Here is a 15,751-nt window from a genome sequence, read left to right on the forward strand (position 1 = left end):
CTATCGATAATAATCCGTCATAGATAAAAATCACTTATCGATTCTGTAACGCCACTGTCCATATCTCGCTTAATTGCAAGGCCTCTTCTTTTCTATTAAAATTATCTTCATGTTTATAAATTTCAATAGCCTCCCTATACAGTCGTGGATAAAAGTTCGTGGGAGCACTTAAAACTGTAGTTTCAGAAAACTTAACTACGTGGTCACAGGACTGAAGTGCATGTTCCGCAAAGGTCGATTTATCTACTTTACCCAGTCGGCAAAGACTTTTATGCTCCTTTACCCTCGTATTCACACTTATTTTCGTAGTTCCAATACAGACCTTGCCACAGGTAAACGGAATTTTATACACACCGCTAGATGATAATGGTGGCCTTCTATCTTTAACAAAACAAAGTACTTGTCCAATTTTTCTGGTAGGTTTGAATACCGGATTCACTTTATATTTCAGCAAAATTTTGCCGATTAGATCTGTAACCTTACTAATGAAAGGTAAAGACACCGTGTTCTTCCATTGTTGTGTACCATCCTTGTCCTTTGGCCTGCTGTAATTAGATCTTAAGACTCGATTTATTTCTTTGTTTGAGTACCCATTCTTTTCGAAGGCCTGTTTCAGATGATTCAGTTCCGTATCCAGATGTTCCGGCGTACAAATCCGTTTTGCCCTGTCCACTAGACTTTTGATTACACCTCTTTTTTGTTGTGGGTGACGATTGGAGTTCTTATGTAAGTATCTGTCAGTATGTGTGCTCTTCCAAAACACTTTATGTTTTAGACTGCCATCGGTCTGTCTCATGACTAACACATCGAGAAACGAAATAGCCTGGTCTTTTTCCACTTCAATGGTAAACTGAATTTTAGGGTTTATGCTATTAAGATAATCAAAAAATTCGACTAAGGCTTTTTTACCGTGTGTCCAAACCACGAATGTGTCGTCTACATAACGATACCAACAACATGGTTTCTTATTTGCTTTATTCAACGCTAATTGTTCAAATTTCTCCATGTAAAAATTGGCAATCGCAGGGCTCAACGGGTTACCAATGGTAACACCATCCACTTGCTCATAAAACTCTTCATCTCACTGAAACTGAATAGATGTGAGACAGTGTCTAAACAGAACGGTTAAATCTCACATAAGAATCAGTCTTACCAATGTATGGTTGTAGAAGAGTAGCTAGATACCTAGATATTTGATAAGTAGGGGAATCAATCGCACTAACAATGAGTCTCAGAGGGAGATTTATTTTGTGAACTTTAGGTAAACCATAAAGTCTGGGACACTTAGCTTCACTCCTTAGCAAAACATTTTTATCCTTCTGTGGAATGGAAGTAGAAGACTTTATCAACGTACTAGTTTTCCTCAAAATAACAGCCGTCGGGTCTCTTCTAAGTTTATTGTAATGTCCCGTCACTAATAGATCCAAAATCTTGACTTCTGTAGTCCTCTTTGTTCATCACCACAGTGGCATTGCCTTTATCAGATGGAAGAACAACTATCAGGGATTTAAATGCGGACTACTAGTTGAGAAGGATTTGCATTACTGGTTGCAGCAATTCTTGTTGGGCTTGAAACTGCTTGTCACTGACAAGGAGTGACATTTGTCCCTGAGCGTTGGGATGTTTTCCTTACAGTCGCTGTTCTTACGGCTTAAAAGAAGGCTGCGAGTGACATGTGGTATGCCATTCCTTGTATACTCTTTAGACTGCACTGATACATCAACAAATCGGGAAACTTTCCATCATGGGGTAGACATGGAAACGTCCAAACGATACATCTCCTTTCTGCTATTCTTTCACGATTCCAACTCGTCTTACGGCACCGATTCCACACAACGAACAAGCACACACACACACACACACACACACACACATGCACAGACAGACACGTTAATTCCCTGCCAGTACTTACGTCAGACGTGGTGGATCACAGAATCATCTACTACTAGTTCTGCATCCTCTACAGAGCCCAGTAGCTATCAGACTTCCCTTTTAAGCAGGGTTCCTCAATACTGAAAAATTGCTCAAAAACACACCAATACCCAAAAAGGGACGTAGGAATAATCAACTGAATTACAGGCCCATATCACTAACGTCGATTTGCAGTAGGGTTTTGGAACATATACTGTGTTCGAACGTTATGAAATGCCTCGAAGAAAACGATTCATTGACACATAGCACCGATTCAGAAAATATCGTTCTTGTGAAACACAACTAGCTCTTTATACTCACAAAATAATGAGTGCTATGGACAGGGGATCAGGGGATGTCAAATTGATTCCATATTTTTAGATTTACAGAAGGCTTTCGACACCGTTCCTCACAAGCGTCGTGTAACCAAACTGCATGCCTATGGAATACCGCCTCAGTTGTGCGATTGGATTCGTAATTTCCCTTCAGAAAGGCCACAGTTCGTAGTAATATACGGAAAGTCATCGAGTAAAACAGAAGTAATATCTGGCGTTCCACAAGGAAGTGTTATAGGTCCTCTGTTGTTCCTGATCTATATTAACGACATAGGAGACGATCTGACTAGCACCGTAAATTGTTTGCAGATGATGCTGTAATTTACCGTCTTGTAAAGTCATCAGATGACCAAAACGAAATGCAAAATGATTTAGATAAGATATCGGTATGGTGCCAAAATGGAAACTGACCCTTAATAAAGAAAAGTGTGAAGTTATTCACATGAGAACTAAAAGAAATCTGCTAAATTTCGGCTACGCGGTAAGTCACACAAATCTGAAGGCTGTAAATTCAACTAAATACTTAGGGATTACAATTACAAATAACCTAAACTGGAACGATCACGTAGATAATGTTGTGGGTAGAGCAAACCAAAGACTGCGATCCATTGGCAGAACACTTACAATGTTCAACACGTCTACTAAAGAGACTGCTTACACCACGCTTGTCTGCCCTATTCTGGAGTACTGCTGTGCAGTGTGGGATACGCATCAGGTGGAACTGACGGATGACATCGAAAAAGTTTCAAGCAGGGCAACTCGTTTTGTATTATGGCGAAATAGGGGAGATAGTGCCACAGACATGATACGTGAATTCGAGTGGCAATCATTAAAACATAGCCGATTATCAATACGACGGGATCTTCTCATGAAATTTCAATCACCAGTTTTGTCCTTCGATTGCGAAAACATTCTGTTAGCACCCACCTACATAGGGAGAAATGATCATCACGATAAAATAGCAATCACGTAGATGTATATTTTATCTGTTGAGCTTTCTTTCACAGATGCAAAGGTAACTGATTAATAAACTGCAGAAAATGAAAAGTACTTCATTACTCTGTAGCGAGCCATTTGAGATCGCGGGTCTCTTATACCAAAATACTAAGAAAATTTTCTGGTCTTCATCTTCAGTTTTGTCAGTGGTGTTCAGGCTAACGTACGAGGAATGTTTTTTAAGTAAATGCCGTTTTGAAATTTAAAAAAAAGACGTGCTAAGTTATCTCAATAATTTTATTTTTACATGAAAGCCTGTACCTTAATCTACGCACTGACGCCATTAGTGTCTGATTCTTCCTTGTTTACGTTTTGTACTGAGTGTTTAAGATGCCTCCGATAATCGTGAGTTCAATTGGTTCTGAGCACTATGGGACTTAACTTTTGAGGTCATCAGTCCCCTAGAACTTAGAACTACTTAAACCTAGCTAACCTAAGGACATCACACACATCCATGACCGAGGCAGGATTCGAACCTGCCACCGTAACGGCCGCGCGGTCCCAGACTGTAGCGCCTAGAACCGCTCGGCCACCAAGGCCGGCTAATCGTGAGTCCCGCCGACTGTGAAGTACGGGCTGTTATAAGATTTCTTAATGCTAAAGGCCTAAAAGCGATCGATATTCATCGTGAGATCTGTATAGTTTACGGAGAAAACATTATGAGTAACGGAATGGTAAGAAAGTGGGTGAGATCATTTAAAGATGGCCGCACAAATGTGCATGATAAACAACGGTGTGGGCTTCCTTCGGTCGTTAATGAAAGTTTGGTGCAGGAAGTGGACAATAAGGTGAGAGAAAACAGACGCTTTACGATTTCCTCCTTGCGGAGATGACTTTCCTTATGTTCCTCGTAGTGTTTTGTATGGCATTGTGACCGAGCACTCGAATTATCGAAAATTGTGAGCACGTTGGGTACCGAAAATGTTGACGGATGTGCACAAAACCAAACATTTAGACAGTTCATTGACTTTCCTTGAGCGGTACCACAATGACGGTGATGATTTCTTAAGCCAAATTGTTACTGGCGATGAAACATGGGTGGCCTACCAGAATCAAAGCAACAGTCCATGGAAGTTGAGCAAGGGTATCGTTTTGCTGCAAGACAATGCCCGTCCGCATGTAGCGAATCAGACCAAAGATCTCATAACATCTTGCGCCCAGTGACTACCATCTGTTCCTGCACTTGAAGAAACACCTGGGCGGTCAGCATCTTCAAGACTGCTATGTCTGCGTAAGCAGAAGAAACTAACGATAAAAGTCCTAAAACAATTTATTCGATGTTCAATTAACCAAAACAAATTCTCCAAGTATAACACTAACAAAAAAGGATAATCTGTCTTCGAATCACAGCTACATACAAGAATTATATAGAAAACAACTGAAATAATTTCCTACTAGCCTCCACCAGAGACTTCTCCGATATGCCAAGCGTAATCCAGAGATCAGCTAGAAGATCCAAGCCGGGCTGCCGGGGCGGCAGCTATCCATGTCTGCTGGCGGTCGATGAACTGCCGATGTGCGGTTTTCTTTTCTTTATTGTTATTTTTCACCTTCTACAAAGGTGAGCTGACAGCGGATAAATCTATTCCGCTCTTAAGCCACAAGTATTACAGTAAAAGAGAAAATGAAGATAGAAAAGTAACAGATTGGTGGTTAAAAGAACAGTAGATATAAAAATTAAAAAACACGAAGCCGTTCACACTCGACGAAAAAATACCAAAAACTGTCGACACTGCGCACAAACACTGATGACTTAGACGGTACAAGTGAACGAAGGAGCGTGGCGGCGAAAAACACTAAATCATAACACGATGGCACATAAACGAGAAACTGATGACGATGATCTCCGGCGCGCGAATGTCCGCTGTACATGTGCGAGTCCGGGGACCTGATGAGAGGGATAGAGGGGGGTGGGGGAGGGAGAGGGGAGAGCAAAGATGCCTATGGCAGAGGAGATGGTAGGAGCAATGAAAGTGTGGGGGTAGGGGAAGCCTGTGCGAGGAGGGGGGAGAAAGGGAGGAGGGAGGGAAGGGGGAGAGAAGGGAGAGAGGATGCCCATAGGAACAAACACAGGAAGAGAGATGGAGTACCAAAGCTGGTAGGAGTTGTGGATGGAGGAGAGGAGGGCATCATCAGGGAGGGGGAGCTGGCGGAAGCCACCTTGGGAGAGGGTACGGAGAGTGGAGAGATGGAAAGTAGGTGGGACGTGGAAATACAGGTGTGGCAGCGGACGGGGGCGGGAGAGGATGGGAGAGACAAGCGGGTGAGGAGGATCGAGTTTACGGGAGGTGTAGAGGATGCTGATGTGCGGCCGAGCGCCGGCCTTTATAGCGCTTTGGTGGATGAGTACCTCAAAACTATTTTCCATCACGTGGTTTGACGTGTGAAAATAGCTCCGGGATCTGCAGCGACCTCTTCCTTACGTTTATGTGGGCCGCTGCTGTCTTTGCTGCGGTGTTGTTTTGGTCGTTCATCAGTATTGCCTGTCGGTTGTGTAGTGCTTCGGTGTGCCTGCGAGGCGGGCAACCCGCGGCTGCAGGCTGTCAGTTTGGTTGCAGATACTCTAGGCGCCAAGATGTCTGGTGGAGAAGCCCACAGCAAAGACGATGACGAAGTATAAAACCAGTGGTGATGCAGTGGTTAACAAGTCAGGCGTCAGACTTCTATGAGGAGGGTATTCAAAAACTGGCACAACGTTATGAAAAGTGCCTCAATATTGACGGAAATTACGTAGAAAAGTAGATTAAGGTACAGGCTTTCACGCCGGGCGGTGTGGCCGTGCGGTTCTAGGCGCTTCAGTCTAGAACCGCGTGACCGCTACGGTCGCAGGTTCGAATCGTGCCTCGGGCTTGGATGTGTGTGATGTCCTTAGGTTAGTTAGGTTTAAGTAGTTCTAAGTTCTAGGGGACTGATGACCACAGATGTTAAGTCCCATAGTGCCAAGAGCCATTTTTTGAACAGGCTTTCACGTAAAAATAAAACTATTGAGATATCTTACCACATCTTTTTTTTTAAATTTCAAAACGGTACTTACGCCTCGTAAATAATCCAGGGACACTTAGTGCATGTCGATCTTCGACGTCTACAGCGCTTTTGCCCCTAATATCAAAGTTTGAGTCACACTGATACATATGATGCGACGTGCCAACCTCTCCATATTCATACTCTCTTTTGCAGACGCGAGATAGCTGGAAGACTGTGTTCATCATGGCGGCGATGGTGCACCTGTTCGGCGTGACGTTCTACGCGCTGTTCGCCTCCGGAGAGCTGCAGCCGTGGGCGGAGCCGGCGGCCGCGTCGCCCGCCGCGGACAAGAAGTGGAACCCCCTGGACGAGGCCTACCAGCTGGACCCCGGCCGGCAGCTGCCGCCCGCCGGCGACCAGCCGACCTCACCGCCCCCACCTCCCGCCCCAGGCGTTCCCCCAAAAGTGCGTGCCAACCAGCCGGTAGCCGTCTAGCCGTCCTGTCGTGCCTCTGCGCCCTGCACTCGATCGCGGAGCTCTGTTATCCCGCAGTACCGTCAGTAGCAGCTACACATGAAATGCCTGGTCGGCACAAAATAGCGACAATAACAAAAGTCAACTGAGACCGGGGCTCGTTTCAGCTCCCTTAACCAGTCTGTCGTTAGAGCAGTGGACTCACACAGGTAGCTGAAGTAACGGATAGTATGCTGGTTGGAGGAAGAACAACTGGATAATAAAGTGAGAGTAGGTAGGGAATGTCGAATCGATGAAAATTTTCGATATAACCATCGATTAGAAACGTTCCACTGTCGAGCAGTAGCTATGCAACGGCAGCCAATCAGCGACGAATGCATGGAACTGTGTGCTTTCGAATAAAGGTGTTCCATAATCAAAGGCTTTGATGAATAATATCCACTTTTAAAGGTTAATATCTAACAATCGTAGCTGAAGGAAAGGCATAAACATGCACAATCTTGAAATATAACGAACGATAATATATTAAAAGAAAACAAATTGAATATGTTATCTTTTGACTCACTTTACTGTATAAAAGATTGTAACTAAATACTTTAACATAAAGCTAAATTAAAAGAATTAAACAAACCATTAGCATGAGAGCGAATTATAGAAACCAAAATACAAAACGCAAAGCACCAACATTGGCAACTGCTTTGATAATAAGATTTCTATTTCTCGGATGAATTAATCACATCAATCATATATTTGTACATCTAGTATCATAACGTACACCTTCTGCACTAATATCAGTTATACAGGGTGAAAATTATTTAAACCGACAAACTCTGGGAGGTTGTAGGGGACATCAAAACAAATATTTTCCCCTAATGTTATTTTATCCTATGAGGAGTATTTAAACCGGTAGAGTAAGATTTCTCTGGCGGAATATTAATTAAACCAACAAATACTTTTCCATTTTTGTATAACCAAGAGACAACACATTAACACAACCCAATTTCAATTACAGTAGATTTTCAAAAATGCCTCCATCGATACGTAAACAAAGGTTACACCGTCGGATCATGTTATGTCTGACACGGGCAAAAACCCCAGGAGTATCCTGAATTGTTCCAGCTGCTGCTACTATCCGGGCAACCAGATCCTCTTCTGATGCGACAAGAGTTGCGTAAACAAGGTTGCGCATCTCTCCCCACACAAAAAAACTCCAGAGGGAACATACCTGGGGGATCGAGCAGGCCATGATACAGGATCACCTATGCCAATCCACGTTTCTGGGAAACCGTCGGTCCAGGAATCGACGCACACAACGATTGAAATGTGCCGGCACCCCGTCATGTTGGAAACACATGTGTTGTCTTGTACGGAGCGCGACGTCTTCCAGCAATTCTGGCAATTCTCTGGAGAGAAAATTGTAATACTGCCTGCCATTTAATAGCCTAGGTAGCAGATACTGCCCAATTAAACAGGATCCAACAACACCCACAGATTAACGAAGAACCGCACTTGATGAGCGCTATTAACTCTGGCATGAGAATTATCCTCACTCCAAACATGCGAATTGTGCATGTTGAAGACTGCATCATGCCCGAACGTTAATTCATCGGTAAACAACATATAGGATGGAAATGTAGGATGAATTTCACACTGTTTCAGGTACCACTGCGAAAACTGTGCTCTGGGTAGATAATCAACTGGTTCCAGGTTGTGGACACGCTGTAAGTGTAATGGACGTTACAATTGCTCTAGAAGGACTGTTCTTACAGTCGTCTGATTCGTCCCCATGTTACGTGAAATTTCACGAGTGCTGATTGAAGCATCGCGCTCCACGTGCTGCAAGACAGCTTCCTCAAATTGCAGCGTTTTTAAAGTGCGAAGGCGTCCCTGTGTAGGTAGTCTGCTAAATGACCCGGTCTCACGCAGACGTTGGTACACAGTAGCGAAGGTCGTATGATGCGGGATACGGCGATTAGGATACTGTTGTTGATAAATCCACTGTGCAGCTCGTCCGTTGTGGTGCGCTACGTAGTACGCACCAACCACATCAGTGTAGTCACTCCAGGTGTATCGCTCCATTAGTAAACAGAGACAATGCACTGCTACACTGGTGGACAGCAGTTGCCTACAACTGAAAAGCGTAATACGCCCTCTAACAACTATAGGTCGTAATACGGCCTCTAACAACTGAAGAGCGTAATACGGCCTCCACTGGTTTAAATAATCCCCATAGGAAAAAAATGACATTAGGGAAAAATATTTGTTTTGATGTCCCCTACAACCTCCCAGAGTTTGTCGGTTTAAATACTTTTCACCCTGTAGTAACGATTACGGAAATGTTATTCCTGTTGTACTAAATTGTACAGTTACTAACTAAAATAAGCTGAAGATGACAGTTAAGCTGGAAAGTTAAATCACGTAAACTTTCCATGGCTGATTAAATTAAAAGAATGTCTACTGAATAAACCTATTAAAATAACTACCATTAATTCCATTAATTTGTTAGTTCATTGTCCGCCTGCTTAGCTGGGCAGTGAAGTGCTCGCCTCCCATGCAAGCGTGCCCGGGTTTCATTCCCGGTCGGGTTGGAGATTTTCTCCGCTCGGGGACTCGGTGTTGTGTTGTCCTCATCATCATTTCATCCTCATCACCGGCGCGCAAGTCGCCCAATGTGGCGTCGACTGAAACAAGACTTCCACTGGGCGGCCGAATTTCCTCGGATGGGACCTCATGGCTATACGCTCATTTCATTTCACGTAAATTCATTAAGTGCAGAAAGAGCACTGCAGTAAGATTGTCGACATGCTGTACTGTAAAGTGTAATATTATTAACAATCAAATCTAAAGGTTACATGTTTTAATATTTACTTCTGTGCGGAAACCGCGAATGAACTTCTATTCTAACAAATACGGAAGATCAGAAAATGGTGAAACGGAAATCAGAAGTTAAATTCCCAACGCTCATATCTTCTCAAATCATATTTTCTTGCAGAAAATACTCAAAATTCAGTACTCCATCATCACTACAACATTGCGACCGTCGATGAAATTGTTGTTTTACCTTCTCGAATATTCCTCATCGTCGCGGCCATAAAATTTTCCCTGAGCTGCTCTTAACGGCTGTTGACTTCAGTACACTTGTCACCGATTGGCTGTCCTTTTATACCCGTTGTATTTCCGACCACCGGCTATTTATAAAATTTTCATCGATTCGACGCCGGCCAACCTGCTCTGTTCTTATTGATTCGTATTTCTCCACCCTGTACACGCGTGCGTCGGATGTAATTCCCGGTCCTCTGGTCATATAGTACACACGTAATAGATTTTACTTTGAAAATACCTTCATACTAGGTTAGTGTTGAGGCTGCGGACGACAGCTGCAAGAAATATCGATACTAATATCCGTACACCCTAATGTCACCTGTAGATACAATTATAACCAAAATATTGACTAATCGTTCAAACCACGGTACCAATTCCAGTTTCCCCAGGTATTAATCAATCTGTATTCAGTATTAGCAGCAATTTGTAGTTCATAACTGAAACGTGTATCTTACAATGATGCACAATTTTACTGGAGAAAAAATTAGTCATCCACGTCTTAACACAGAGTAACAGCTCCGCCAACCATTACAATACAGCAATGCTCCGTGGCGTGGACCGAATAAGGTTCTCAGTGTGAGAAACATCGACATCCAGTCTTTCTACAGCTACAGCTTGCAGGAGGTCAAGCCTATCACGTGGATGCTGTCGCTGAACATAAGTGCATTGTTAAAATGCGATCCCAGATATTCTCAGAAATGTTACGAGGAAATAAACTAGTGTAGTCGGTCAAGACAGGGCTAATAATATTAACACCCATTGCTGAGACGATGGGTACATGATGCAATCTACAACTGGACACAGCTTTTGTAATACAAGGTGATTCTTCTGCCCACATTACAAGTACCCCGTCCTTCCCGCTGTAATCAGACAACTATATGATCAAATGTGAAAGAGAAAGTGTTTAATTCTACTCCAAATGTCTCTGCGATACAGTTCCACCCTTTCTAGTTCTCCCTGCGTTTTCAATAGGAGATGCGTGAGCAGTAACCAGATTTGACCCACTGCAACACTTTATGCTTCTTATTGAACCAGAAACGCCAGTTACCCTGCCTTCACCAGGTTCGTCTTTTGGGTTCAATTCTGGGGTGTGTGTCTTATCAACTTAGGACTCTATATGAATTTTTGTGTCCGTGAAGTATAAGATAGGACGAGGAAGCATGGCTGCTAAATCCCTAAATCCGCCACTCACTCACCTTCAAAGGTTTCCCCCCACCCCTACAACCCCCCCCCCCCCACCCTCCATCGGTTCGTCCCTATAATTGTTCTATGATCATATAGGCCTTGCACGGCACTTAACACGGTTAACAGACACGAATTCTACTCAATCGAGAAGCGATAAACTGACGGCTGTTCAAGACTGGTAGGAGGCTGTCGTCCACAGGCGTTATGCATAACAATAAAGCCGCGCGTCGGCTCCGGAAATGGTCCCACCTGTCGGGCCGTAGGGGCCACATAAATACCCAGCGGGCGGAGGGATACCGAGCAAAGCTCTATCTCCGCCCATGTGACAGGCGATGCCAAGTACGGCAGCCCGGGACCACTCGCCCCTTAACGCCTGCTGTGCAGGCCACCCAAATGACACTTCTGTTTCGCGTGGAGCGACCGTGCTCCACGGCATACAGCAGTGAATAAGGCACCCGCGGATGAACGCTGCTTTTTTCCACTGTATTAAGATAATTATTTCTGTAACGCCCGTACTGTGACTAACCGAACTCTTCAAAGATGCGTGCAACTCTTCTTTGAATCTGTTTTCTCTCTGCAATTAACCCCGCTTGGCAAGTGTTTAGATCGTCGATTAATTCGAATTGGTGGAACGAGAGTTCTGTAAGTGAGCTCTTTCTTGCGTGAATTACACTTCTTCAGTATTCATCTAGTAAATTTCAGTCCACCATCTTCTTTTCCCAAGACTAGCGTCGTTCACCCTTAAATCGACAGGAAAAATAATCCTGAACATCACCCGGCTTAACTACTTTCAGTGACTTTACTTATTTGTATTTATTTATTGCTATTTCATCAAGACCAGCCCTCTTGAATTTCTACTGCAGCTCGTTTGACACGCGATTTATGCTATATTAAAACCACTATCGTTCAAACTACAATTCTAAAACGACTATCTTATCGTCTACTTTCACACATTAATTACATTTATTTATGCTGAGGGTAAGCCGGCAGTCTGTTCACTAGGCAATAATAATCTGCAGATCTCTGAAAGTGAGTATTCTAAACTCTTGACTACACTTCGCAAATGTTAATGCACTGCTCCATACTTCAATCCACGACATCGACATTCGCCTGAGTTTGCCGATAGCTCATAAATGACTCGTCTCACAACCCCTACACAAGTGAAGTGCAGGTGAATCATTGCTCTCTTATATACAGCAGCAACACTACATATTCAAATTAGACTGAGACAAAGAAGACTGATTCTGTGAATGACCGCTGTAAGCTTACTTACTGATATTCTCACCAACCAGACCAAGATGTAGCTACAATTCTAAGGTACGGGCTAACATAACGGCGACTCCTTACTAAAAAATGACAAACCATGTGCTCCCAGCTGCGACACTGCGTACAGTACATGTATCTCATGGTTGTTCTATTTAATAATCGTCACAGTCAGTAACCCTCTCCATCGTTCGTAGCCCACGTGCTCAGATGGCACCAGAACATGATGCCCAACTATATTGTACAAAACATTTCTTCTGGTTTCGGATCGAATGTGGGTTACTGTTGAGTTTGCAAATTAGTAGGAAGTTTAACTAGTAGGAAGTTTATTTTGGTTATGAGAGGGAAGATAAGTAGCTTTGGGAAACGACTCAGAAGCAATTTCATCACATTAGGTTCATATCAAGGGTCGCCACTGAGATACGTCTCAGAAATAGACCACCGTCTACAAAAACATATATTTAATGAGATCCTCAACAAACAGGGCATAGTTATTCAATGTACATCACCTCGCCCCACCATTGATACCGTTCATCGCAGTTTTTCAAACAACAGCTAGAAGAAGATATTCATAATTTCCATATTTGTCAATAACTTGTAACAACGGATGTTCCATACCCGTTTGCACAGCCCTGCTAATTAATGTTCTACCAATACATTTTCAGAAATTGTCACCTTGCATTTAATGTTTTAGCTGCCTTTGGGAAAATGCCCCTTCCGGCTGATATTTGTGTGAGCACAAACACCATTTAAAGAAGTTAGTATGAGGCAAAAGAAGTGCTGCAGTTGTTTTTTAAGTAAATTGATTCTGTCTTACGTTAAAAAAAATACGATCCGTCCGCAACCTTTCGAGCTTATGCTTATGCCAATGTCCTCTTCACTGATGACTGTTTCCTTCAGTATTATCCCTCAGGAAATTCAACCATGAGCTTAACCAAAATTTAATACATCTGAAGCTTGGGAAGATTTAGACTCCATTCATTTGTTACTAACGTTCCAACTACTTTTTTGTTTCTGTTGAGATGAAAACTAAAGACAAAAATCTTCATTTTTCGTTCAGTTTTCTCAGATTTTTTTCTATAGTGGGATACGGCTGCCAAAGACTGAAAAATGCGATAACTTCATGTAACTACAATTTTTTTCTCGAGAAGTTCATAGCACGACGCAAAAGCGGACCTACTTAAGTGACAATACAAAAAAAAGTTATTTGGTTCAGTTGTGATCTGTTTTAACAGTATATATACTTTTAGCAAGTTACAATTATCAACAGGAATGTAGCATAGACAGAACTCTTGAAGTGCTGTGGAGTATTAAATAAAATTATCTTAATCAAATAAATAACTTCTTTTCAATACAATGGGATTTTTACTTCTCAGAGACGTACCCCTGATGCAGCTAAAGTGGCCATCAATAAGCGTCGTCGATGTTTGTCCTTGAATACGTTAGATCCATGGTAACCGGAAAACAGCAGGTTACTCCAATTTGGTTTCTAGCGGATTAGCAGAGGAGTTCAGAAAAAATTCCATTGGAAATTTAATGCAATTCAGAGCACACAAAACTTGCAATCTCTTCTAATCGGCATTCATTGCAAACTCTTGGGATGTGGATGCACTGCAGGAGTAGGTGAGTGATGATGGAGCACCATGATTGCCTCCATTGCCTCAGATTAATTTTGCCTATACACCAGTAAGATAGTATGGTGACATGTACTGGATGTTGGATTGTAATCCAGATGCACTATTTATAGCCAAGATGTAAATATTCATGAGTAAGAAAACTAATGGAATTGGGACTGATTGTTGTGTGCCTCTCCTTTCTTGTAGTCTATGGTCGCTGTGCACAACAGTTCCTTATGGAATCGAAGTTGGTAAAAATTACTTATTCTCTGAAAAATGTAAAAGTAAGCTTCATCTGATGGTTGTTCCCATACACCAGTTTTTAAAATTTTTTTTATGTATCTGCAGTGCACTTATAAGCAAAACCGGACCACAGTTGTAATACTTGTAAAGTGTTTTTTCTTGTTTTTCCCTGCGTCACAGATTCATACTTTATCATAAATGAGAAATTTTCTAGAAAAGCATTTGTGCATTCTGTTCACAGGCAACCCGTACCGAAGAAACCCGTCCGAGGGAGAATCTTATTAAACTATTTCAACTGACAGATTTCCACAGACCACGTCCTCGTTGGGTTCCCTCAGTATGTGAAGCAATGGCTAAATAGGAGTGTGTGTGTGTGAGAGAGAGAGAGAGAGAGAGAGAGAGAGAGAGAGAGAGAGAGAGAGCGGGAGAGAGAGAGAGAGAGAGAGAGACGGGGCAGGAGGGAGGCGGTTAGAGACGAAAAGATGAGACGAAGACGACACTTTTCACTATAAAAATGCAGACCAACACTATATTTAGGCCCAGAGTGACACTTGTCTCTCATTACGTGGTTCCTTGTTTCTGATAAGAACATGAACACCATCTTGCACTCTCGTTGTCTGACACATTCCTCCTTCAAGCTTCATCGTCCACCAATTTATACTTCCATGTACCTCAGTACTTCAGATCATCCTGTGTGTGTGTGTGTGTGTGTGTGTGTGTGTGTGTGTGTGTGTGTGTGTGTGTAAATGTGAAGACAAATTATAGAGCTCATCTTGTAGTTTACCCAAACAGGACATTTTGTGAGCGAAATCATCAGGCATTATGTAGGCGTAAGACAAGCCTTCAGCGTGCTTGGTAGCACTGTAATACAAAACTTAAGCTGTGGTTTTTGCAGAATAAATGTTCTGTATGAAACGAATGATGAAACGACACAAATTTTCTGGGACTTATCAGAGTAATCACGCTCGTTTATTTATCTGTTGCCGTCCGATGGTGTCAACAAATAGTGCATACGAAGATGTTTCAATAGTTTCCCTTTTTGCTTCACTAAATAATAAACAACTTGAGATGGCTTGATGAATTTTGCGGTCACTATTTCAAACTGTATCGTAACATCAGCCTGACACCGGATAACACTGGATAAGAGCTCTGTGGTGTTAAACAAAGATAATCTAACTCGGTCCAAGATGTACTATTTCAAATCGCAAGATGTATATTACACAAAAAAATAACCTTCCATTTTAAATTTGTCTTTTTACTTAGGTATCAATGAAATCTTGCATTTCAGCTGAAAATGCAAACGAATTTTCGCCACTTTTTGAGGGCTTAATCAGAACAATTGGGTTCAAAATATCGAAGCAGAGCTTCTGTTTCACATCTGGTAGTTCTAACTGCTTTCACTGAAAATCAGGAAACAGAACTGGTACATCAACGAAGATATACAGATTAAAAATTTCCGCACGCTGCTACGATCACAAATGATACGTGCAGTGTAGATTACCTTGCTTCGGTAATATTCCATAAAATGGGAAAAGTGATCACAGACCCAAATTTCGCTTCTGGATATAGCAGAGGATGAAGGTAAGTGGTTTGCCTTCAAGAAGCTGGAGCCAGCGAATATGGACAGTTACTGGACGACTCCTATGAAATGTGTAACGCATT

At 42.5% G+C, this 15,751-nt stretch overlaps 1 protein-coding gene across 1 annotated transcript in view; it reads left to right on the forward strand.

Moving 5' to 3' along the window:
• Positions 1-15,751, forward strand: part of LOC126195661 (vesicular glutamate transporter 1) — a 213,356-nt gene that overhangs the window by 165,219 nt on the left and 32,386 nt on the right. The window contains exon 11 of the mRNA XM_049934286.1: positions 6,420-6,671. Within this exon, the coding sequence (XP_049790243.1) occupies positions 6,420-6,671 (252 nt within the window). The remainder of the gene's footprint in view (positions 1-6,419; positions 6,672-15,751) is intronic.

The sequence above is a fragment of the Schistocerca nitens genome, chromosome 7 (assembly GCF_023898315.1).
Source record: "Schistocerca nitens isolate TAMUIC-IGC-003100 chromosome 7, iqSchNite1.1, whole genome shotgun sequence".
Lineage (NCBI taxonomy): Eukaryota > Metazoa > Arthropoda > Insecta > Orthoptera > Acrididae > Schistocerca > Schistocerca nitens.